The sequence below is a fragment of the Phascolarctos cinereus genome, unplaced genomic scaffold, assembly GCF_003287225.1.
Source record: "Phascolarctos cinereus isolate Bilbo 61053 unplaced genomic scaffold, phaCin_HiC Scaffold_5;HRSCAF=322, whole genome shotgun sequence".
Classification (NCBI taxonomy): Eukaryota; Metazoa; Chordata; class Mammalia; order Diprotodontia; family Phascolarctidae; genus Phascolarctos; species Phascolarctos cinereus.
In genome coordinates, this window is record NW_027555958.1 from 377357872 (window position 1) to 377383213 (window position 25342).

At 40.5% G+C, this 25342-nt stretch overlaps 1 protein-coding gene across 1 annotated transcript in view; it reads left to right on the forward strand.

Moving 5' to 3' along the window:
- DSTYK (dual serine/threonine and tyrosine protein kinase) overlaps positions 1-25342 on the forward strand; it is a 79541-nt gene that overhangs the window by 26907 nt on the left and 27292 nt on the right. The window contains exon 3 of the mRNA XM_021003242.2: positions 22556-22944. Within this exon, the coding sequence (XP_020858901.2) occupies positions 22556-22944 (389 nt within the window). The remainder of the gene's footprint in view (positions 1-22555; positions 22945-25342) is intronic.

A 25342-nucleotide genomic window follows, 5' to 3' on the forward strand; every position in this document is an offset into this window, starting at 1 on the left:
AGGTCAGAAGCCAGATTGCATAGAGTTAAGAAGAGAATGATGTGAAGGCACCTATTGTAGAAGGACTTTTAAAGGAGTGTAGCCACAAAAGGGGGAAGAGTTATGGGAGAACAGCTAGCAGGAATGGATGGATAAAGTGAGGATTTTTTGAGGGATGTAAAAGACATGGGTATGTTTGTAGGTAGTAGGAAAGCAGCCAGTAGACTGATGATTAAGTGAGAGAGTGCAGATGAAAAAGGGGGCAATCTACTTGAAAAGACAAGATGGAATGGGATCGTTTGTGCCTGTAGAGGAGTTAGCAAGGAGAACTATCTCATTATGTGAGACAAATGTGAAGGAGAAGATAGTGGCAGAAGGCATCCAGGTGATTGATGTAAGATATCAGATAGGAAAAGGGAAGAAAAGGAATTTATCAAGTGAGTAGATGAAGGAATTTGGGATATTTTCCCTGGAGAAGAAAAAATTTAGGATAGAACTTGACAATGGATGAAGGTTGAGACAAAGCAGATTTTGGCTCTGTGTAAGAAAAATTTCCCAGCAATTAGACCCTAAGCCAAATAAAGTGACTTGTGGAAGTAGTGGATTTCTTCTTGCCGCAGCCCTTCTAGGCAAAGGCTGGATGACAGTTTGTTGGGTCAAGAATAGATTCTTATTCAGGTACCTTTGAGTTGGTTCCTTTCAGCACTAAGATTCTGTGATTCTCACTGAAATATTGAGACAAAGAGGCTTGAGCTTTTCTTCAGAAGGAAGGGATAGGGTTACAAAATGACAGAGACAGTAATACCTTTTGTTATCTTAAGGACCTATAGGGTGTCTTGATATTGTAGCTTATCTCAATCACAATCTTGGGTTGAGGAAATTAGGATGGTGAAAAGTATATAGTCTCAGCCAGGCATTTTCATGTGTGTTGTAAAACTCTAAACTTATTATTTATTAAATATATTATTTATAGAAATCAATCAACCTTTTTCATTTCTTCTAATGAAATAATTGTGGTAATTGGCATCACCACTGTCATCATCATTATCATCGAATATTTAAATGTACACTTCTTAAAGAAGACTAGAAAAAACTGGTCTCTGTTCTCTAGAGGCATATAGAGAACAGGCATCAGAAAGAAACATGAAGCCAAAACACAATTAAATAGTAGGCTTTTTTCTTAAACCATGAGATTTTCTTTATTATAATTTTCCTTTGAAAGAGTTCATTGCAGTGTCACTTTAGTTCAAATTAAACTCTCCTTATTGCCACACAGGGTTAAAACTGGACTATAGAATTTGAAAGAAGGTAGAAAAGATGTATAGTGTACTTGGATAGAAACTTTTATTTGATTTCCTCGAAATTTGCATTTGAAAATACTTTAAAGAAACACAGAAAGGTCAAATGGAAAGAGCATTGTGGGAGTCAGAAAAATTGGGTTTGAGTCATTCTTTGCTATTTGATACCTAAACCTTCAATAATTATTTGCTTATATATAGCAGATCTTATCATAGAATCTTATCTGGTTCACAGATAGTTGTCATTTTCTTTTGACAGACTGCAGTGGTTGTATCATGCAGCCATGGTGGTGATGAGACTAGAATGGTGTTGTGGCCATGACTTTACTGTGAACATAAAACCTGCTGCTCTGTGCACCTTAAGGTTGGGGCTGTCATATATTACATTGTGATTATTATTCTTATTTATTGCTGTTATTGCCTTGGATTTATGTAGCACCTTTTTTTTTCCTTTCAAATATATTCTTCTAAAGATGTTAGTGATTTTTTTTGTTTTTGTATTATCTTTATTTCTGGATATCTCACTTTCTCCATCCCCATCAAATAATCTCTTGTAGCAAGGAATAAAAAAGAAAAGAAAAAAATATTCACCCAGTACAACTAACCTGTACATAGATCAAGTCTGAAAATATATTCTGTAACTTCAGGAGATTGGACTGGATTTCCTCTGAGTTTCTTTGAGGCTTAGAGCTATGATCTTATGAACTTTGAAGTGGTCAGTCAGTACTGAAAGTCCCTTCCTTACCTTTGCACAGAAGGGAGGCAGGTGCATGGGGGTCAAGCTTGGGTGTTATGGTTACATAGCATTCAGTTATGTAGCACCTCTAAATATTAAACAGATCGTTCCCTCTCCTCCCATCCTGTGCGTATGCCTTGGGGGAGGGGCAGAAAGAAGTTTCAGCTATTTGTAAGTAAGCAGAGGTCTAGAAAGGTTCAGTGAGTTTCCTAAGGCTGCTGTCAAATGAGATGGTATTTATAGAACTCTTAGCAGAGAGCCTGGCACAAAGTAGGCACCTATTAATAATTATTCCATCCTCCCTGATCAATAAGAGCCAGAACCAGGTCCCCAGACTCCAATTCTAGTTCTTTGGCAGTAGTTTTTATTTCCTTGTTCCTTCCTTCTTCATTCCTTCCCTAGCTAAAGTTATTATTCCTACATAAAGGCATAAAAATGCTTGCTGGCAACAGGGAGAATTTGTTAGTAATGAGTATTGAATTTAGAGTCAGAAAACTTGGCTTCAAATTCTGGTTCTTCCATTTGCTTTCTGTGTAACCTTGGTCATCAGTTTCCCTCTCTGGGCTGTAGTTCCTCCAGCTTTAAAATGACCAGGTGACTTCCTAGGCCCTTTCTAGTTCTCAATTGTATGAAAGAGGCACAACCTAGAGCTTAGCAGCTTGCCAGAGGAGCATAATTTACTCCAATGGAAAACTTCATTAGATTGCTGTAAGTATAGTATGAGGTGGCCTCCCCTCTGGCCTCTTGGTATAATTTCCACTTCATGGCCTGTGGGGAATTGAAGACCCCATCTTGCTGAGCTCGCTGCATCCTCAAGCTCCCTGTGAAGAAATGACCTACCAAAGCACAGTGACCCTTTGCTGCCTTTCCCTTCCTAATCTTCCTTTCCCAGGGTGATTTGTTTCCCATAGTTCAGGATAGCCTTGATTCCTCCATCAAAAGAGACCAGTTAATTCTTTCTATCCTCCTGCCATTGCAAGAGAAAAAGAAAAACCCACCCTTATTAAAAGCTTTGTGATATGGTTAGTTCAACCCTGCAAACTTTTCCAAAGTCATAAAGTACAAAAATTCTACTTGACTCCCAAATTTGCTTTTTTTTTTTATTCAGCTTGGAGGAGTTTTTATTGTAAGCCACATTTCTTTTAGCTCTGCTTTCTTTCCTCTAATTGTCACTGGTGTTGGACCAGCCACTGAGCCTTTTGATAAAGCATTCCAGGACTCCTGAACTCCTGTATTTGTGGCATCATTTTTTTTGAAGATTTTTAAAAAATTTTTTTCCCATAAGCTTATGAGTTGAAAATTTTTCTCCCTTTTTCTCCCCCCACCCTCCCCAAGACGGTGCCCAATCTGACATAGGCTTTACATTTACATACCCATTAAACATATTTTCACATTAGTGAAGTTGTAAGTAAAAATTAAAACCAATAGGAGGAACCATCAGAAAGATGAAACAAAACTCAACAGAAGGTAAAAATAAGCGAGAGTGATTCGACTTCCATAGTTCTTTCTTTGGATGTGGACAGCATTTTCCTTCTGAGGCCTCTGGAGATGTCTTAGATCCTCGTAATGCTGAGAAGCATTCAGTTTAACATTCTTAGTTATTGCATAACATGGCTGCTATTGTGTACAAAGTCCTCTGGGTCCTGCTACTTCACCCCGCATCAGACCATATAAGGTTTTTCTGAAGCCAGCCTGTTCATCATTTCTTATAGCACAATAGTATTCCATTACATTCATATACCACAACTTGCTCAGCCATTCCCCAATTGATGGGCATTCTCTCAATTTCCAATTCTTTGCCACCACAAAAAGAGCTGCTATGTATATTTTTGTACATGTGGGTCCTTTTCCCATTTGTTTGATCTCTTTGGGATATAGCCCTAGAAGTGCTATTGCTGGATCAAAGGGTATGCACATTTTTGTATCCCTTTGGGCATAGTTCCAAATTGTTCTCCAAAATGGTTGGATCATTTCACAACTCCACCAACAATGTATTAGCATTCCAATTTTCCCACATCCTCTCCAACATTTATCATTTTCCTGTTTTGTCATGTTGGCCAATCTGATAGGTGTGATGTGGTACCTCAGAGTTGTTTTGATTTGCATTTCTCTAAATCAATAACGATTTAGAGCATTTTTTCATATGACTATAGATGGCTTTAATTTCTTCATCTGAGAACTGTCTGTTCATATCCTTTGACCATTTATCAATTGGGAAATGGCTTGTGTTCTTATAAATTTGTCTTAATTCTCTATATATTTTAGAAATGAGGCCTTTATCAGAAAGACTGGTTGTAAAAATTCTTTCCCAATTTTCTACCTTCCTTCAATCTTAGTTGCATTGGCTTTGTGCAAAAACTTTTCAATTTAATGTAATATTATTTCATTGTCTATGGTGCTTTAGCAGGATGTATCCTTCCTTATCTCTTTTGATTAGATCTATTTTTGCTTTTGCTTTATCAGAATCAGGATTGCTACCCCTGCTTTTTTACTTCAGCTGACGCATAATATATTCTGCTCCAGCCTTTTACCTTTACCCTGTATGTGTCACTCTTTTTCAAATGTGTTTCCTGTAAACAACATATTGTAGGATTATGGTTTTTAATCCATTCTGCAATCTGTTTCCGTTTTATGGGAGAGTTCATCCCATTCACATTCACAGTTATGATTACTATCTGTGTCTTTTTCTCCATCCTTTTCCCCCCCATTTATGCTTTTCTTTCTCCTTTTTCCTTTCTCCCCTTCACTAGTGTTTTGCTTTTGACCACGCCTCCTTCAGTCCCTTCCCCCTTTTATTATCCCTTTCCCTTTTCTTCCCCTTTAGTCTTACTGCTGCTTCCCTCCCTTCTTTCCCCCCTCCCTTCTTTCCCCCTCCCTTTTCTTTCCCCTTTTCCCTCCTACTGCCTATAGGGCAAGTTAGATTTCTATACCTAACTGATTATATTATGCCCTTCTTGAGCCTAATCTGATGAGAGTAAGGTTCAAACAATCCCCCCCCCCCCCTGCTGTAATAGGATTTTGTGTCTTTTCCTGTAATTTACCCTTGTCTGCCTCCTCCTTTCTCAGATTTTCTAAGATTAGATTGATCCACTTATTTGGATCCATTTAACCCACTTGATTAGATTTTTTTTTATCATTACATCAAAGTCAACTAATATCCACCCTCTTTATGTATACTCCTTTAACAAGGTGTAATAACAATACAGTTCTCAAGGGTTGCAAGTCTCATATTCCCTTGTAGGGGTTTAAACACCCCCCCCCTTATTAACAACATATTGTATCCTTCTGTCCCATTTACCTTTTTAAGTCCTTCTTGAGTCCTGTACTTGAAGATCAAATTTTTTGTTGAGCTCTGGTCTTTTTATCAGGAAAGTTTGGAAGTCTCCTATTTTCCTTGAATATCCACCTCCTCCCTTGAAAAATGATGCTCATTTTTGCTGGGTAATTGATCCTTGGCTGCATTCCAAGCTCCTTTGCCTTACGGAATATCATGTTCCATGCCCTGCGGTCTTTTAATGTAGAAGCTGCAAGGTCCTGTGTAATCCTGACTGTGGTTCCATGATATTTAAATTTTCTTTCTGGCTGCTTGCAGCACCTTCTCTTTCATCTGGTAATTTTGGAATTTTGCTATTATATTTCTTGGCTTGTCAATTTGGGATCTCTGTCAGGTGGTGATCGGTGCATTCTTTCTATGGTTATTTTCCCTTCTGGTTCTAGGACTTCTGGGCAGTTTTCCTTTATGATTTCCTGAAAGATACTGTCCAGGCTCTTTTTTCATCATGATTTTCAGGTAGTCCAATAATTTTTAAATTGTCTCTCCTGAATCGATTTTCCAGGTCGTTGTTTTACTGATGAGGTATTTTACATTTTCATGATTTTTTCATTTTTTTGTTTCTGTTTGACTGAGTCTTGCTCTCTCATAGAGACATTAGTTTCCATTTGTCCAATTCTAGTTTTTAACAGATTGTTTTCTTCTGTTAGTTTTTGTACTTCCTTCTTCAACTGGCCAATTGTGTTTTTTAGGGACTTGTTTCCTTCAGCATACTCTTCTGTTAGATTTTGTCCTTCCTTCTTCAATTGGCCAATTGTGTTTTTTAGGGACTTGTTTTCTTCAGTGTATTTTTTTTCCAACTGGCCAATTGTATTTTTGAAGGACTCTTTTACCTCTCTCATTTGACTATTAAAATCCTTCTTGAGCTCTTCTAAGAAGGCTTTTTGGGCTTCAGACCAGTTCATATTCCCTTTTGTTGTTGCAGATGTGGGTTTGTTGACAATGTTGTCCTCTTCAGAATTTCTGTCTTGATCTTCACTCTTCTCATAATATGAATCTATGGTACGTTTCTTTTTACTCGTGTTGTTTCTTTATTCCCTGGCCTTTAAAGAGATTGAGCTCTCCTGCTGGGGAACAGAGGGTACTGACCCAAGCTTCTTGTGTTGGGAGCCTAGGTCTTGGTCACTGGCTTTGCATTCTGGGGCCTCTTATGCTGGGAATTGGAGGCTGTAGGTTTCTGGCAGCTTACCTTGTGTTGGGCTGGAATCAGCAAGGCTGGAACTTTCAGGCAATTCTAGGTTGCCTGCTTTTCCTTTCCTTTAGCTTTCTTCTGCTCCTTTTAGATGGCTGCTGCAGGATGTTTATCTGCCTGGGGCCCCCTGCAGTGTTGTCTCCCTCATTTCTGCTAATGCACAGGGAGATTCCTTTGCTGTGGATTGCGGAGACTCCTAGTGGTTTTCTGAGCTGGTTTCCACCGGTTCCCCCTCCCCCCCTCCAGGTGTTGGTGTTTGCCTGCTCTACCACCTGGGCTTCAGGATCTCTTCATAATTGGGGGCTTCAGGGCTCCTACAGCTCACCTAGTGTTGGGTTGGAATCAGCAAGGTCGCTGCTTTAGGAAGCCTTTAGGTTTGGTTTCTTCACCTACTTTCAGATGAATGCCCCAGGGTACTTATCCACCTGGGGCCCCTTGTTTTTGCGGAGGCACTGGGAGACCCGTTTGGTGGGCTACTGCACTGCTGCTCCTTGTCTTTCTTCTAGTTCAGGTGTTCCAGGGTTTTTTTTTTTCTGGGGTGATATTTTCTGGGTTTTCAGAGGTTGATAGGGGAGAGTGAGAGCGACTACCTTTTCACTGCGCCATCTTGGCTCCCAGAAGCGGAAGGAACCCAAATTTGCTTTTGTTTAATTCACATTTGGCAGTTTCTTCTGCCTTTCCATATTCTACTGCTTCCTTTCTCATGAGGCTAAGGGAACCACAAATAGTTCCTGTTGCAGAATCTTAAAGTTCCTTGCCAAAAACGGATTCCCATGTGGAAACCAAACTTACCGAGGAAACTGAAAGTTAAGGTATGAATTTTACCTTAAACTTAATTTGTTGCATGATTTCCTGTAGGCTTGGGGACTACTTATTTGTGCTTATTTACATGGCTCATAGAAACTGGAATGAAATAATACGTATGAAATGAATCATATTGCTGTCTGGGTACAAAGATGATACTCTTTAAAATTTTGTTGTAAATGTAATAGCCGTCAACAAAAACAAACATATGTAAAATGAGGAGTAAAAACAAACATAACTCCCTTTTCATCTTACAAAGAAGTAACCAGATTAATAGCACACAAAAAATGTATTTGTGTTCTGTCCCCTTCCAAGTCTATCTGAAGTTGCATTACTTAAAAAAAATTTTTGCCAGTATGTAGATGGTTCTGATTCTGCCATTATTGCTTTGCATAGCTTTATATAGGTCTTATTTCTTTGTATTCTTTATATTTACTATTTTTAATAGTGTTTACTTTCAGTACATGGCATTTTCAGTGATGGTGTCTACTATTTTTTTGTGGTTTTATAGGTTGCTTTATTTGTGTTTTTTAAAAAATTATTTATTTTTAGTTTTAAACATTCACTTCCATAAGATTTTGACTTTTAAATTTTCTCCCCCTCCCTCTCCTCTCCCCTCCCCTAGATGGCATGCAATCTGATATAGGCTGTACTTACAGATTCATATTAAGCATATTTTCCCATTAGTCATGATCTAAAGAAGAATTAGAACTAGTGGGAATAACCACAAAAATGAAGCAATAAAACAGAACAACAAAAGAAAAGGAGAGCAAATAGTATGCTTCCATCTGCATTCAGACTCCATAGTTCTTTCTCTGGATGTGGATAGGTGTCTGCTATTTTTAAATCACATAAATGAATTCATCCTTTCTCCATGTTGAATGTAGAGGTTATTTCCAGTTTTTGCTTTGACAAAACAGTTGTGAATATTTTTGTGTAGATATATAGGTCCTTTTCGGTGATTGTTTTTTTGCTGGGCAGTGGGGTTAAGTGACTTGCCTAGGGTCATACAGCTAGTGAGTATTAGGTATCTGAGGCCAGATTTAAAGTCAGGTCCTCCTGATTCCAGGGCCGGTGCTCTATCCACTGTGCTACCTAGCTGCCGCTGGGTGATTGTTAAATGATTAAGCCCTAGCAGTGGAATCACTGGGTCCAAGGGTATAATTAGTTATGTGGAATTTATTTTTATTGCCATATTCTCAAAAATTTATATTAGTTTATGATACTACTAACAATGAGGCCTGTTTCCTTTCATCCCTGCCAAGATTTTTTCCTTTTGGGGCTAGTTTACTATTCTAGGAGGTAGTACAAAGATGCTTTTGACCTGCAGTAGCATGTACTTTGACTCATTTTTTGAATGAGGAAGATGCATTTACACTGGTACATACGTATACTGCTGCTCCTGTTGCCCTAGTGACCAATACTATAATGCAGTGGAATCTAATTTTTCTTTGTTTGAAAATAACTGGCTTGGTCAGACCATTAATATTAGCCTCATTAGTGCTAGAGTATTTTCCAGTCAATCAAAAAACATTTATTAAACACCCACTATGTGCCAAGCACTGTGCTGTGTGCTGGGGATGCAAAAAGAGTCAAAAGACAGTTCCTGCCCTCAAGGAGCTTACAGTCTAATGGGAGGGACAATATGCAAACAAATATATACAAAGCAAGTTATATTCAGGATAAATAGGAAATAATTAAAAGAGGGAAAGCACTAGAATTAAGGGAGGTTGAAAAAGGCTTCCTGTAGAAGGTGAGATTTTAGTTAGGACTTAAAGGTAGCCAGGGATGTCAGTAGTTGGAGTGGAGGAGGGAGAGTGTTTCAGGCATGGAAGATAGCGGGGTGAAGTGTCATATTTGTGGAACCACCTGGAGGCCAGTGTCATTGGGTCAAAGCGTTCTTGTTGGGGGAGTAAGGTGTAAGAAGACTGAAAAGGTAGGAGGGAATTAGCATTTTGAATTTGACCCTGGAAGCAATAGGAAGCCACTGGAGTTTATTGATTAGGGGCAGGGATTATATGATTGGACCTTCGTTTTAGGAAAGTCACTTTAGTGGTTATGGAAGATGGATTGGAGTGGGGAGAGACTTGAGACAGGCAGATTCACCAGCATGTTCTTGTAATAATCAAGGTGGGAGGTAATGAGGATCTGTACTAGAGTGGTGGCAGTATCAGGGGAGAGAAGGGGACATATTTGAGAGATGCCGAAAAGGTGAAATAGATAGGCCTTGGCAATAGTTTAGATGTGGGGATAGGGGTAAGAGTAGGTTGCAAGCCTGAGGGACTGGGGGAGGATGGTGTTGCTCTTTATAGTAACAGGGAAAGTGGGAGGTGGGAGAGGGTGTAGAGGGAAAGATAATGAGTTCTAAAAAAAAAGGAGGGGGCAGCTAGGTGGCATAGTGGATAGAGCTCCAGCCTTGGAGTCAGGAGGACCTGAGTTCAAATCCAGCCTCAGATACTTGACACTTACACTTAGCAGCTGTGTGACCTGGGGCAAGTCACTTAACCCCAATTGCCTCACCAAAAAGCAAAAAAGAAAAAAAAAAGAAAAGAAAGATAATGAGTTCCAGTTGGCAGTTGGAGAAGTGAGATTGGATGTCAGCAGAAAGATTAGGGCAAGACAGATAGATTTGAGAATCATCATAGAGATGGCAATTAAATCTTTGGAAGCTGATGAGATCACCAGGTGAAGTAGTATAGAGGCAGAAGAGAACCCAGGATGGAGCCCTGAGGGATGCCTATTTTACAGGGCATGATCTGGAGGCAAGATCCAGCAAAGGAGACAGAAAAAGTAGGAGAAGAACCAGGAGAGAATGGTTTCCCAAAAACCTAGAGAGAAGAGTTAGAGTATCAAGGAGGAGAGAGTAGTCAGCAGTGTCAGAGGCTGCAGAGAAGTCAAGGAGAATGGGGATTGAGAAAAGGCTAATGGATTTGGCAAGTAAGAGATCATTAGTAACTTTGGAGAGAGCAGTTTGGATGGAAGTCAGATTGTAGAGGGTTAAAAAGAGGATTACAGGAGAGAAAGTGGAGGCCCCTATTGTATACAGCTGTTAGGATGTTGGTTAACAGGGAGAGAAGACTCCATAATTGGGTTACTTTCTCTAACTGAAGCAATCTTGTTGTGGTGAGAAGTGGAAGTTGTGATATAAGAGAATCTCTGAGGAGCCAGGACCTTTGAGAAGTTGTTTAGCCTAGCCCTTCCCTGAAGCATTAGTCTGTTCTACAGGATCTGCAGCAAGGTTTTCCATTCTTTACCTAAGCAGCTCCAGTTACAGATGATTTATTACCTCCCAGTTGCTGTAGGTCCATTAATTAATTTATTTATATGTATTTTTAAATAGCATTTTCCCCCAATTACAAGTAAAGATAGTTTTCAGCATTCATTTTTGTAAAATTTTGAGTTCCAAATTTTTCTCCCTCCCCCCTCCCCAAGACAGTAAGCAATCTGATGCAGGTTATACCTGTACAATCATATTAAACATGTTTCCACGTTAGTCGTGTTGTGAAAGAAGAATCAGAACAAAAGGGAAAAACCATGAGAAAGAAAAAACAAAAAACCTCAAAGTAGTATGCTTTGATCTGCATTCAGACTCCATAGTTCTTTCTCTGGTTGTGGTTAGCATTTTTCATCATGAGTCGTTGGGAATTATCTTACATCATTGTATTGCTGAGAAGAGTTAAGTCTGTCAGAGTTGGTCATCACACAATGTTGTTGTTCCTGTGTACAGTGTTCTCCTGGTTCTATTTACTTCACTCAGCATCAATTGATGCAAGTCATTCCAGGTTTTTCTGAAATCCTCCTGCTCATTGTTTCTTAAAGCACAGTAATGTTATGTCACAATCATGTATGACAACTTGTTCAGCCATTTCCCAATTGATGTAGGTCCATAAATATGGTCATCCAGTTAAAGCTCCTTATTTTACAAATGAGGAAATAGAGGCCCAGAGAGATGAGGTGACCTGCCCCATGGTCTCAGGGTAATGAGAGCTCATTATGAGAAAGACCATCAGAGATGAAGAGACATGGATGAGAACTGACCTGGAAGTACTACCTGCCATGTTAACCTCACTCATTCCAAGACAGAGGAATCATTATAATGGTTTTGTTTGTATAGCTCAATTATAGTATCTTCCCAGGAAGATTAATCTGAAATATTTTATTGTCAGTTGTCTACAAGCTACATGTGATGTAGATTATTCACAGAGACGCTAACATGAGGCAATAAACTGTGTAGCTTTTTTTTTTCTTTTACCAACTCAAGATTAAAGAGGGCTAGACCTCCTGATTGGTTTTCACTGTCTCTTTGTTCTGTTGACCACTGTGGCAGGAGGTGTCCTATTTTTCCCAGGATTAGAAAGTCCATTGAAGAGATGCTTTTTTATAGAGGGGAGTTGGATGTGGCATGGCATTCTATCTTTGACCTGTTCCTTCCTTTTTTTGAGCTCTGCCTGGTTTTGGTTGAGACTGGAGGCATTCTGCCATATCTTGGCCAGATTTAGAGTTTGATTCTAGTACAGGAGGGGTTCTAGAAATCCACTCTGAGTGGATGACATGGATCAGTTATATTTAATGCATGATAACTTTCAGCCAGTCCTATAAAGTCAAGCTTACTGAAAAAAGCTTCCTAGGGGCCAGGTGCTGCTGTAGAATTCTGGAGAGTCACTCAGGGTATGAAGACTTAACAATTTCCATTGTGGGTTCTTATAATGAAGTTTTAGATTACATTAATCAAAGTATAGCTTCCAGGAAAAGGGGGCTGATAATCTGTGTGCACCCTGGTCTGGTTAGAAGACAAGAGGAGAGTTGTGTTCAGTTTTAAATGCCTTAGTTTAGTAAGAACATTGATAAACTGAAGAGAATCCAGAGGGAGGGCAACCATCTTTCTACCTGTCGGACTACTCCTCCTCAGTCTCCTTTACTGGATCTTCATTTAGGTCCCATCCACTAACCACTCAAGGTTCTATCCTGGGCCCTCTTCTCCTTCTATACTATTTTCACTTGAGGATCTTCATCAGCTCCCATGGATTCAATTATAATCTCTATGCAAATGATACTCGGATCTATTTATCCAGCCCTAATCTTTCTCCTGACCTCCAGTCTAACATTTCCAACTGTCTATCAGACATCTTGGACCAGAGGCCCTATATACATCTTAAACTTAACATGTCCAAAAATGAACTCATTATCTTCCCCCCAAACCCTCCCCTTTTCCTAACTTTTACTCTTGAGGGCACCACTGATCTTTAGGTCATCCAGGCTTGAAACCTGGGTATAATCCTCAACTCCTCACTTTCTCTCCCCTCCCCCTCCCCTATATCCAATCAGTTGCCAAGTCCTGTAGATTCTAGCTTTGTAACATCTTTTTTTCCCCCCTTTTAAATGTTTGTTTATTTTTAGTTTTTAATATTCACTTTTATAAGATTTTGAGTTTTAAAATTTCCCCCTCTCCTTCCCCTCTCCCCTCCCCAAGACAGCATGCAATCTGATATAGGCCAAACATATACAATTGTATTAAACATATTTCCACATTAGGTGTAAAGAAGAATTGGAATCAAAGGGAAAAACCATGAGAAAGAAAAAAAAAAAAGGAAAAATAGTCTGCTTTGATCTGCATTCAGACGCCATAGTTCTTTCTCTAGATATGGATAGTATTTTCCATCATGAGTCTTTTGGAATTGTCTTAGATCATTGCATTGCTGAGAAGAGCTAAGTCTATCAAGCTGGTCATCGCACAGTGTTGCTGTGTAGCATCTTTCACGTACAACTCTTCCTGTCCTCTGACACTGCCATACCCTGGAGCAGGCCCTCATCACCTCACATCTGGACTACTGCAATAGCCTTCTAATGTGTCTGCCTCCATAAATCTTCCCTTATTTCAAGCCATCTTCCCGTTAACTATCAAAGTGATTTTTCGAAAGCATAGATCTGACCACATCATTCCTTTCTGCTTCCCAACCCCTCTAACCCCAGGCCATTGGGGTTGACTGAAATAAGGAACCGCAGTGGTTCCTTATTATTTCCAGGATCAAATGTTAAATAATCTGTTTGTGTTTTCAAAGCCTTCATAATCTGGCCAATTCCTACCTTTCCAGTCTTCTTATACCTCACTCCCTTCCTTCTCCTCTTATGCTCCAGTGACAGTGGCCTTCTCGCCATTCCTTGATCATGACCCTCCATCTCCTGACTCTGGGCATTTTCACTGGCTCTCCTCTATGCCTGGAATTTTCTCCCTCCTCATCTTTGCTTCTGGCCTCCCTGGCTTCCTTCAAATCCCAGCTAACATTGCATTTTCTGCAAGAGACTTTTCCTTGTTTCTCTTAGTACTAGTGCCTTCCCTAGAAGACTATCTCCAATTTATCCTGTCTACATCTTGTTTGTACATAGTCGTCTCCTCCATTAAATTGTGAACTCTTTGAGGCTAGAGCAGATTCCCCACCCCTGGAAGAGACTGCTCCTGCCCTTCACATAGTGTTTGGCATAGAGCAGCTGCTCACTAAATGCTTGTTTTCATCTATGTCGTAAGATTGGCTGAAGGAACTGAGGGGGAAGAGAAGACTGGGGCACATGGTAGCTTTCCATAGATTTAAAAGGAACTTGGGCTGGACTTGTTCTATTTGGTTCCAGGAGGCAGAACCAGGAGCAGTGGGTGGAAAGTGCAAAGAGCCCAATTTAAGCTTGAAGTCAGGAAAAACTTCCTCACATTTAGAGTTGCCCCACTGTGGAGGGGGCAGCCTCAGGAGAAGGTCAGTGTCCTCTCTCTGTGGAGGTCTTCAAGCAGAAGCTGGACAGCCACTTGTGTGTAAGGATTCCTTCCAGGTATGTATTGGCCGACGACCTCTGAGGTCCCTTCCAATTCTAAAATTCAGTTTTATCCTATTATACAGAACTGCCTAAAAATTAATTTTTCTCACTATAAGTTGGAGTGCTCATTAAAGAAAGCTGTGTATTTTTCTGTCATCTTCAGTGGGCTCAGTGCTCTAGGCACCTAACTCTAAGATTATATGCTTCAAGGAAGTTGCTGATCTACATTGAGGGAGGAAGTTCTTTACCAATGAAATCACAGGTCTATTCCTTATCCTGCCCTTCAGAAGGTTTTCTGAGCCAGGTGGATATACTCTATGGCCTCTGTACTGACCCATCCCAAACCTTACCTAATATGGCAGGTACCTGGAGGAGAATTAGATGCTAGCCTCCATTTTTGGGGGTAGTTTCATTGGAGTAGGAGGATAGACAGTAGATAGGGCTTCAGGGTTTTTTTCTCTTTTAATTTATCCAGATTAATAATGTATCATCTGGATTGAAAGATGATATCTAGTACAGTTAATACATGTATAAAAGCACCTTAGATTTCTTTTGAAAAATTCACACTTTTAAAAATAGAATTTTATCTCCTACTCCTCAGATTTGAAAAGGATCAGAAGATAATTTAAGCTCCTTAAGACCAAGAGCTTTTGTGTCCATGTAGGCTAGACTGGTTTGAGATTAATCTCCTTTTTCATCCCCTGCTGCCTAATGAGGAATGAGCTATGAATTCATAGTTGCTGTGAATCTGCTTATCAGAGCAAGCCTTTCAGAAAAAAAACTAAGTCTATGTCAGAGGTGCATCTAGTGTACAAGTATAAGCTCTTTCTCTATAAAAGTTAGAGGGCTTTGGAATAAACCAGTGTGGGATTTATTTCTTTTCAGGAATATTCCATCCAACTTTGGTTCTGGCTTTAACCTCAAAGAACAGGGCACTTAAAAAGGAGCAAGCAGGAAAAAGTGAGAAAATCAATCCTTCCTGTTCATTGATGTGTCAAAGTTAAGTAATGTGAGAAAATTGTTCCAAGATACCAGTGTGTTTGATGCATAGGAAGCCCCGGGGGGAACCTGCTTCAGCTGCTGCTCTACCAACAGCTGGCCTTTTCTGTTGGCCTTTACTGTGTTGGTGTGGGAAGGGAAGTGGGAGATGCCTGAGGCTCAGAAGTAGCCTGGCTGGTGTATGGCAAGGAGCAGTCCTGCACTACTTTGGGGGAGGCAGGGGTTTCTCTGGGCCTGCAAGATATATTCTGCTGTTTCTGGCTCTGTGAGAATATACCTACAAACCAGCTCCAAGTCAGGCTTAGCATGATGACTCCTCTGTATCAGTGAACTACTGTTCAGTTTTTTTATATATATATATATATGTATGTATATATGTTAGCCAGCATTCATATAATGCTTTAAGGTTTCAAAAGCACTTTACAAATATTATCTCTGCCAGCATTCATATAGTGCTTTAAGGTTTCCAAAGCACTTTACAAATATTATCTCTGCCAGCATTCATACAATGCTTTAAGGTTTCCAAAGCACTTTACAAATATTATCTCTTTTTATCTTCACAAAAACCTGGGTGAAAGGTGGTATTATTATCCTCATTTTACAGATGAGGAAACTGAGGCAAATAGAGGTTAAATGACTTGCCCAGCTGGCATGTTCCTGAGGCCCCATTTGAATTCAGTTCTTCCTGACTCTAGGCTCAGCATCTAGCTGTCTCTACCAATAATTGCCTGCTAACATATGGTATACTCCTATTCTGGTTACAAAACATTGGCTTATTTTGGAGACCGGTGCTTGAAAAGTGTTATTACTCTACTCAGATGAATAGATGCTGAACTGAGAATCTGGATTCTCAGTCTGACCTTGGGTTATTATTTAAATTCTCTGTGTCTTAGAGTCTTAGATGGTAAGATGCAGAAACTTAGCTCTGTAGGATGTTGAAGATACAGACACAGTTAGATTTTTGTTTGCTTTCCTTGGTGGGTCATGCAGCAATTTTCCTCTTTAATGAAATTCCCTCTTTTATTCTATTCCTGAGACCCAGATTTTGCTGTACTTTGTTGAGTGGTCCTTTGGGTCATTCTTCTGAATTATGAGATGAGAGATACCTTTGGGAAATCAATTTATATTTATTTTGCAGAAGTCCTTCATGGCTTATTTCAAGGGAATAGCTTCTCTCACTGTATCCTTTGAAATGCACCCCTATTCTCCATCTGCCATCTTTGGTCCTCTTACTCTGAATCTGCAGCAGTAGCATAGAGGGAGCACCCAAAAGCCAGCTTCAGACCCTTGTCAATTGACTGTTGCTTGAATTTTTCCTGAACTCAAATGACTCCCACAGGATAGAGAGCTTGGGAAGAATCTGCCTCCTCCCAGATGCCAATAAAAGTTGCCCTTTGAAAGCCAACTTAAAGAGATACTTCATTTATCTATCTATCTATCTATCTATCTATCTATCTATCTATCTATCTATCTATCTATCTATCTATCTACCTATCTATCTACCTATCTATCTATCTATCTGTCTGTCTGTCTGTCTGTCTGTCTGTCTGTCTGTCTATCTATCTATCTATCTATCTATCTATCTATCTATAGTGTTCATTTGTTCTTTAGAATATCTTTTTTCCTCATAGGGGCTGTATTAATCTAAAATAGAAGATATCACTGCAATCAGACTTCCTAATTTCAATGGGCATTGGAAATGTTAGGAGAAACAAAGTTTTTATGAGCTTAGAAGCCTAATACCCACAGAAAGAGGGCCAGAGAGCTTTACTGACCCCCTACTGGAATGAGCGCTGTGGTAGCAAAGAAGGAACACTCTTTGTGTCTTTTTACCTGTGAACGCTTGGCCCAAGTAGGTCCTTGTGGGTAGCGGTGCCAGAGCAGATCTGTCTGGCAGTTTCTCTGCTGTGAGGCAGAGGTGTTTTTTCTTAGGAGGCAGTGATATTGAAAGAAGTTAGAAATTAGAGCTCATAAAGGTAATTGGTAAAAGTGTCTCTAACACAAATGTTGCCTGCTCTAGGTTCATTTCAAACAGTGGTCTACAAAAACCGCTTTCTACAACCCATAACACCTTGTATTGCTTGATCACAAGTGGGTTCCAGAAACCTAAACTTTCCCAAACTCAGGCTACCCAAACTTAGGCTTGGTTTTTTTGTCCTTCAGAGTTGGCTCCTTTCCCCATATTTCAGGGTGCCGTGAAGATAGATAGCTCAGGGCTCAGACAGCTTGTTTGAAAATGGTAAAGGAACATGTCTTAGATAGTAGGATTTCTGCCTGCCTCTGTTGCCAGGGTTTTTGTGGCTTGCCATTTGGGAGCTTGTGGTAGGAACGATGACGGTAGGTTGTGCTGCCAGGCGGCGTTAATGTCTTTCCCATTTGAAGTATTTCCTTTCCTTTTTTGGCACACTTAGTCCATGAGAAACAACACATCACAATCTAATTTTTTGCAAAAATGCTAGGGCTGATCAGTTCAGGGAGTTAGAAAATGTTACCATTTAGGCCAAGGTAGCAGGTCCCATCCCATGTAGTCAGGTTACTCTGCCCCTGGTCACAACCGGTATTCTTAACTCTGCTCAGCATCTCACAGATTTAGGCCATTGGTACAATAAGAAAGAATGACTCAGTGCAGATTCATTCCTGCTATTGTAGCAAGAGACAGCCTTATTTACTGACTTATACCAGTAACTTAATAGCAATAGGTTGCCAGTTACCACATGGAGGATAGTAGTATGACTTCTTTGTTTTTGTTTTTAAAAGGAAAAATGTTAATTTGAAACTTAAGATGTAACATTGTCCGAGAACTGATATGAAATTCATTTTCTTAAGGAAAGTTCTGTAGAGATTCAAGGTGGCATTTCATTGCAGTCACAGAGTTGTGATGAAACATTGACCATCTGGCGACAGTGGCCCTTGTATGCTCTATTTTTGCTATTGATTCTTCGAAGCTTTACTTCTGGTCCAGAGGGCCACGCTGGTCTGGTTTGAGTTGGGAACTTTAAAGTATGAAATTGCTGAAGGCCCTAGATTGGGAAATGGAGTTTAGATGGTTTTCTTTAAGTGTTATTAGCCTTACTTTCACAAGTCTGTATGTAGTTAGTTCTGTGAAAAACCTGCCCAGACTCCAGGACCACCCCTTATAGGAGGCATTTTCTGAATCTTCCAGCTGTTAGTGCTCTTCTCCATTCCCCTCCCCCCCACACTTTCCCCCATGCTGGGAAATGACTTTGAACTTAACTTTGTATCTTATATTTTATTTGCTTAGCTGTTTAAATGTTGTTTTTCCCTAGCATAATATAAGCTGTTTGAGGGCAAGGACTTTTTCACTTGTGTTTTGTTGCCCTCAGCACCTAGTGTGATGCCTGGCATATTGCAAGGACATCCTAAATGCTTGTTGAATTGAATGAAATTGATCGTTATTCCTTTATTCAGAGATTGAGACCCAGGACATTATTTGGTCCACTTAGAAATAATCCCTTCGAAGATACTCTGCTTTTACCTAAACTCTCCTAACAGACAGCTTTGTATAGTAACATGAGGAGTACTAAGTAGGCAGAATCGGCTAATGATGAAGTTAGAGGACCTGGCTTCACCTATCAGCTTTGCCTCTTAATACCATGTGACTTTGGCCAAGTCAATTAACTTCCCTTAGCCTTAAGTTTCTTCATCTATAAAACGATGGGGTTAGACCAGAAGTCCATTTTACAGATGAGGAAACGGAGGCTCAGAGCAGCTTTAGGTGATGCCTTTTGTCACAATTAGTGGGAAGCAGGATTCAAACCCAGTTCTCACAATTCCAGCACTCCATTACATAGAGGCTGCTTCATGAGCTTCATAAGGCAGCTAGTTTGCCTTGTGGATAGAGTACTGGGCTTGGAGTTAGGAAGTCCTGAATTCAAATGTAGCCTCAGACATTTACTAGACCCTGGGGAAGTCACCACACTGCTGTTTGCCTCAGTTTTCTCACCTGTAAAATGGGGATAATAACAGCATCTACTGGCCAGAATTGTTGTGAAGATAAAAATGAAATAACATTTGCAAAGGGCTTTACAAGCCTTTAAGTACTATGTAATGTTAGTTATTATTATCACAAGGGGCAAAAAGTCTAAACCCTGGTTTTTCTCTCTGAATTTTTGTTTTTCTGTGGGTAACAGTGTGCCTTCTCTGGAGATACAATTTAGTTGTTTTGACAGCCTTTGAAGAGATCTTGAAGCTTTTACAAATTTAAGGAAACTTTGAGAAGATCTAGCCTACTTCTGTCATTTTATACATGAAGAATTTGAGGTCCATTTATAGGTACTTGACTGAGGGGCTGGGATGAGGGCTTTAATTTAGCTTCCTATTCTGTTGTTTGGAGGACCACAGTTCTGCTCCACTAGCAGGGAAGGTCAGTGGAAAGCATTTGGGAGTTGGCAGTGTTAACTGGTCCCTAAGAAGCCATGCTGTTACCTTCTGGCAGTACCATATGCAGATGCTGTTGTATTAATTATAAAGGAAACCTGATTAACTTGGAAGTTCTTTAACTGTCTATAAAGCAGCTGTTCCAGGTCAGAAACAGGTTTTGTTCTTCCCTCTCACTGCCAGCCTGAAGATTTTAAACTGTGCCTGAAGTGTTTTTGTTTTTTTAAATGAATAGGAAGACTCCTTTATTTAATTCAGCAGCCCATTGGTCTATAGTTATAGTGGGTCAGAAAGGATCCTCAGTATTATAAATTTTTAGGTAACTTATGAAGTCATTCAAGCCAATAGTGAAAATCGCTTCCATTTTGTTTGACTTTTGACCCCAGAAGCTCCTAAGGAGCAACTCCATCTCTATGCCTCTGCCTCATTTCTTATTGTCAAGATCTTTAAAAAGGATAGAATACTCAGGGAGAAAACCACTCAGCAAGTTAGCTATGGTCTACTTATTGAGATGCTCTCTTGACTTCCTGGAGTGAATACCCTTGTTGCTTATAAAACTCTCATTAAATTAAAAAATAATGCAAATAAAAATGGAAGTTTCCTTATCAGTAGTCTCTGGTCTGATTCCTCAGTGTTTCTTCATAGTGGGTAAGTATTTATTTCAGTATCAGGAATTGGGATGGTAGTTTTGGCCGGATGAATAAATGGGCGTGTCTGCTGTGGTTTTGGCCGATGGGCTGTATTTTCTGCCTTCCCCATATATCGGAAGCCGCCTCAGAGAATTCAGGCCTCTCCCTGCTGATCCTGAGCAGCAGCATAGCTTTAGTTGGTGTTGGTTTCTTGACTGCTCTCTGTTCTAGTACCCAGCAATCACAGAACTCAGTTTTAAGCTTATGCCTTTCAGCACTGGGACTGGGTTGAAAGAGACCCTGTAGGTCATCAGTTTCTCACTAGAAGTCAGTTAGGGTGTGAGGAAGAAGCCCAGGCACAGGCTATCCATTAGAGGAGGGCTGGGAAAGAAAGATTAGGTGAATTAGGGGGGTGCTGAAAGCCTAATGGGCTCCCTTGGTGGCTCAGGCTGAGGCTTTGGTTGTATAAAATTCTGCAAGACAAGTAAGGGGTCGCTATTTTCCTGTCCTTATTCATCCTTCATTTTGAAACAAAAGATGTGTTTAGGAGGACTGTCTCTTTCAGATTTTGCTGCCTATTTGGCCACTTCAAAGTGTGTCTTCCTCTGTCTTGCTGTGTATAAGACTATTTCTGGCCACAAGCAGGTTCTGACCCAGGGAACTTCCATCTCCACTTGCAAAGTGAATATAAGAATAAGTAGACCTGTGTCCTTTGAAAGACCATAGCTTGTCACTGTGTTTTGCCTCCCTTGCAAAGAGTAGGCATTAGTAATTGTGTTTTGTCTTCCAGAGAACTTTCCTCTCCAGCAGGGCAATGAGCATGCCTGATTTTCTTATTCAAGCTACTCTTCTCTGGCATTTTCATTTCTACTGTTGCTGATGAAATTCTATCAGGTTGATGTGTTTATGAAAATGAAGGGAAGGGGCTTGAAGGAATAGTATGAGGAGGCTTCCCCAGCCAAAGATGAGAGCAGATTTGGGAAGGCGTAGCTTTGATTTTGTGTTTCTCATATTGGTGCAGAATTATGTGAGAGGGAGGGAGGTGTGGGGATCAGCCAGAAGTACTTCAGAGCCAGGCTGGTTCATTTGGAAGTGTGACACCTTATATGAGCCAGACTTTCTTCCAACTCTGCTGTACGAAGTGAACAGCTTCATATTTGTCCAGTACCACAACACAGGCCTGACACTCCCAGATGGAGGGCCCTGTGAGTGATCGTGGCCCCTGGGTCTCACAGTTTGGATGATCGCATTGGGGGTGGGGACCTTGCATCTCTAGAACTGCACTTTTTGAATATCTAAAGGCAAGGAGGTTTGTGTTTGCCTGGTGGCCCTGACCAGCCTGACTTGTGTGGCAGTAGTTGGGGGAGGGAAGGAGCGAGTATCCAAGCCAGAGCTGAAGGCAGGCTACCTGTGCCGGCTTTTCACAAAATGGCCCCAACTCGCTTTGGTGCTTTAGGAAGGTTTTTCCTCTTCCCTTGTGGTGTTTGAACCTATTTGGGAAGCAAAACAGCTATCCTGAGGAACCGTGATTATTTAGAGAGAGAAGAGTGATAGAGAAGAAGAGTTTTTGTTTTGTTTTTAAAGAGATTGGAGAGAAAGTTCATATCTTCTAGATTTGGCTGGATTCTGTTTTGCAGGGCACTGCCCTCTTGTTCTCATTCAGAGTCTTACTAGCCTTGAACTGAAGCAATAGAATCTCATGAAACTGGTTTTTAATTGGTCTCTTTTTGATTGTAGAAGGGGCTAACAGCTGTGTTCCATCATTGTATGTCCAAGAGAGGACTGGGAAAGCCTCCAGAGCTTATTTTTTACCAAAATTTATCCTCATTTAAATGCAATAGGATTGTGTGCATGTGCATTTACATGCATATGTATATATAATCTATCATATAAATGGTGACAATAGCATACATTTTTCAAAAATAAAGAAGTTCATAAAGGATGTGGGTGTATGCATTGTGTACATACATTGGGTTTTCTCTGTTGGATAGGTAGGTGATTTTCCCATTGTTGGACTTGAATTCTACTTGGAATTTTGCTTGTTCTAGCCAGCTTTGTCTTCTTGAGAAGCTGGGTTCTGGTGACTCCGTATTTGTTTATGAATTAATTTATGTGGCAAACTTCTTAGATTGTCCATCTATACGATAAGAAAAGGGTAGGTTAGTACTGTTACGTTACCCTGGATAGAAATCATAGATTATGATCAGGAATAAAAATCCTATGAAGTGTTCATGGAATCCCTTTGAAAGTTATTTTAATAGGTCAGGCTATTTTCCTAATGGTTTTTAAAATTGATAAATCCCTAGTGGTTTCTTGTTTTAAACCCTGGCATTTTAATGGAATCTCTCTTTCTTTCTCCCTCTGTGTTCTTTTCCTGTTGACTCCTAGGGCACTTGAGCTGCATTTCTTTCCCACCCCATGAAGAAGAGTACCTCCAGTTGATGGTGAACTGCCTTCCCTGTATCTTCATCCTGGGCCAGGACTGTAATGCAAAGTGCCAGATGCTGAATATGTTACTGGGGGAGCGGATACTGCCCACCACCAAGCGGGGCAGCGAGGACAGCTGTAAGCGACGGCGCCTCCACTTCACTAATGGGAATCAGACTCGGGTCAGCCTGGCGCTGCCTAGCCAGTATGAACCAGTGCACACTCTGGCCTCCCACCAGGGCAAGTGGGAAACCATTCCTGAGGAGGACCTGGAGGTCCATGAGGACAGTGAGGACCCTGCCCACATCTTGGCAGAATTGGAGGTGACAATGCACCATGTTTTATTACAGGTACAAAATACATTTACTCATCTATATACATACCCAGACACACACACACACACACACACACACACACACACACACACACCCCTCCTACAACCAGCCTTATATATCTGCTTTCTTTTTGCTTTAATATTTTACATTTGTTTTTATATCAGCTTCATTTCCAAATATATCCCTCCCCCTTCTCCTATGCAGCAAAATATCCCTTGTAACAAAAAAGTGGAAAAAAAAAGAGGGGAGAACAAAAGCAGTTGAGCAAACGTAAACAACGTCTCAGTGGAGTCTGACCCATACTGCACATGCTGTTTCTTTGATGCTGAGATGTATTCTGAGTTCTCAAAGACAGCTGCCCGAAGTTAAGGGCAGTGTGACCTAGTGAAGAGAGGAGAGGTAAATGAGTAGGGGACCTTGCTTCCATGTGTGACTTCTGTGTTGCTGCTGTGCTGAAAGACCTCAGGTGAGCTGCTTAGCCCTTCTCTGTCTATGTTCCCTTCACTTGAAAGGAAGAGAATGAGGTTGACCTCTTTTCTGGAAACTTTGGAAGAGCTGTTATGATCAGGGTTGTTGTTTTTTGAAGAAAATGCTGTTAAATTTATCCTTAGCTCCTTTTTAGAAAGAAAGAGAAGAGAGGGTGATATTGTTAATTAGAATAATTAGAGCTTAAGATTGGGAGCAGAAGTTTGGAAGTTTTTCCTTGGAACCAGCCATCAGTTACTCATCAATTACATAAGTTTGACATATCCTCTTCCCTAGAAGGTGCTTATGTCAGAGGATAGATTTTATATAGCTGTGAGGTAAGGGTGGGGCTGGCTTAATAGAGGGATTCCTAGCAATTCAATTAAATTCAACTATCATTTATTAATAAGTGCCTATTAGATATGAGGCAGAATGAACACTGACCCAAATCCCTGCTCACAAGGAGAATATATTCAGACACTTTAGACACATAAAATACACTGTAGAATGCTACAGGGGCAGAGGAGTGAGCATCTGAGGCATATTGGAGGAGGGAGGGAGCACTTCTGCGCAAGTAATAAAGATTTTGTGCAACTGGATGAGGCCAACTGGCTTCTGAAGGGGGCATAAATCCCCATCTGCTATAGCTTAGTTTCCAAGAGTTGCCATGTCCATTTGGGTTAGTCCGTACCTATCCCTGGTGTGTATTTTACATACTCAGACCAACGTAGCATAGAAGGGATTGACTGTGCTGGTTTACCAAAGTGCAGATTTCTGCCAGTACAACTTGAGTCTCTGTTTTTCCTTTCCCTTTAGGCTTGATCAAAACATCAGACTCTTGATCTCTGTGCCTTGTCTCTGTTGCTTCATGTGGTTTGTCAGATTTTCTTCTTTAATACTTTTTCAGTCATTTGCATTTATTTTCTCTCCTCCACTGATTAAAAGGGGGGGAAAACCCCTTGTAATAAATATGCACAGTCAAGCAAAACAAATTTCTGAATTGGCCATGTCCACACATGTATGTCTCTACCTGTCAAGAGGTGCATAGCATAGCTCATCATCAGTCCTCTGGAATTGTGGTCCATAATTCATCCAGATTACATTGTCGGTGTTGTACAAATTGTTCGCCTGGTTACTGTGTCAGTTTATACCAGTTTCCCCAGGTTTCTCTGACTGTCCCCCTTTCATCATTTTTTATGGCAGAATATTGTAGTATTCCATTACGTTCATGTACCGTAACAGCAGCAACAACAAGGATAACTAGCATTTATGGGTCTCTTTAAAGTTTGCATAGCATTTCTTATTTCATTTGATCCTCACAACACCCCTGCGAGGTAAATGCTGCAGATGAGGAAATTGAGGCTGAGAGAGTAAGTGACTTGCCCAGGTCAGTAAAGTGTCTGAGGGAAGATTTGAATTCAGATCTTCCTGACTCCAAGTCCAGGACTCTTTTCACCACACCTAGTTGCCATTCCCAGTTGGTGGGCAACTCATGGAACTTTTTTCTCCCTGGACCCTACTGTGTTCTCAGCTATTGATGTGGAAGACACTGGAGTTCTGAGAGTGGATTCCCTTGTTTGCCATTCAGTCAGTTGGTCGAATTGGCTATCTAAACCCTCAAGTACGTGTGCATCTTTAATCCTCCCCCAGAAGTCCCCAGGATGAAGGATGGCTCCTAATCTTTCTGTCCGTTGTTCAGACCCCAGCCCAAGTTAGACAGTCCCTGAAGTTCAGCCCTCTGCTTGGGGCATTTAACAGCCCTCTTGCATATTTCTCATGGTAATGACAGAGATCTCTTTGTTTGGCTCTGGTTATATTTAGGACAAGTCAGATCCAAACAACCCCTCCAGTTGATTTGGAAAGGGTGGCAAATCAAGGAAACATTTGGTTAAAGGAAGCCAATGTTGAATAAAGGGAAATGGGACGTTCATTTTGAACTGTCAGATTA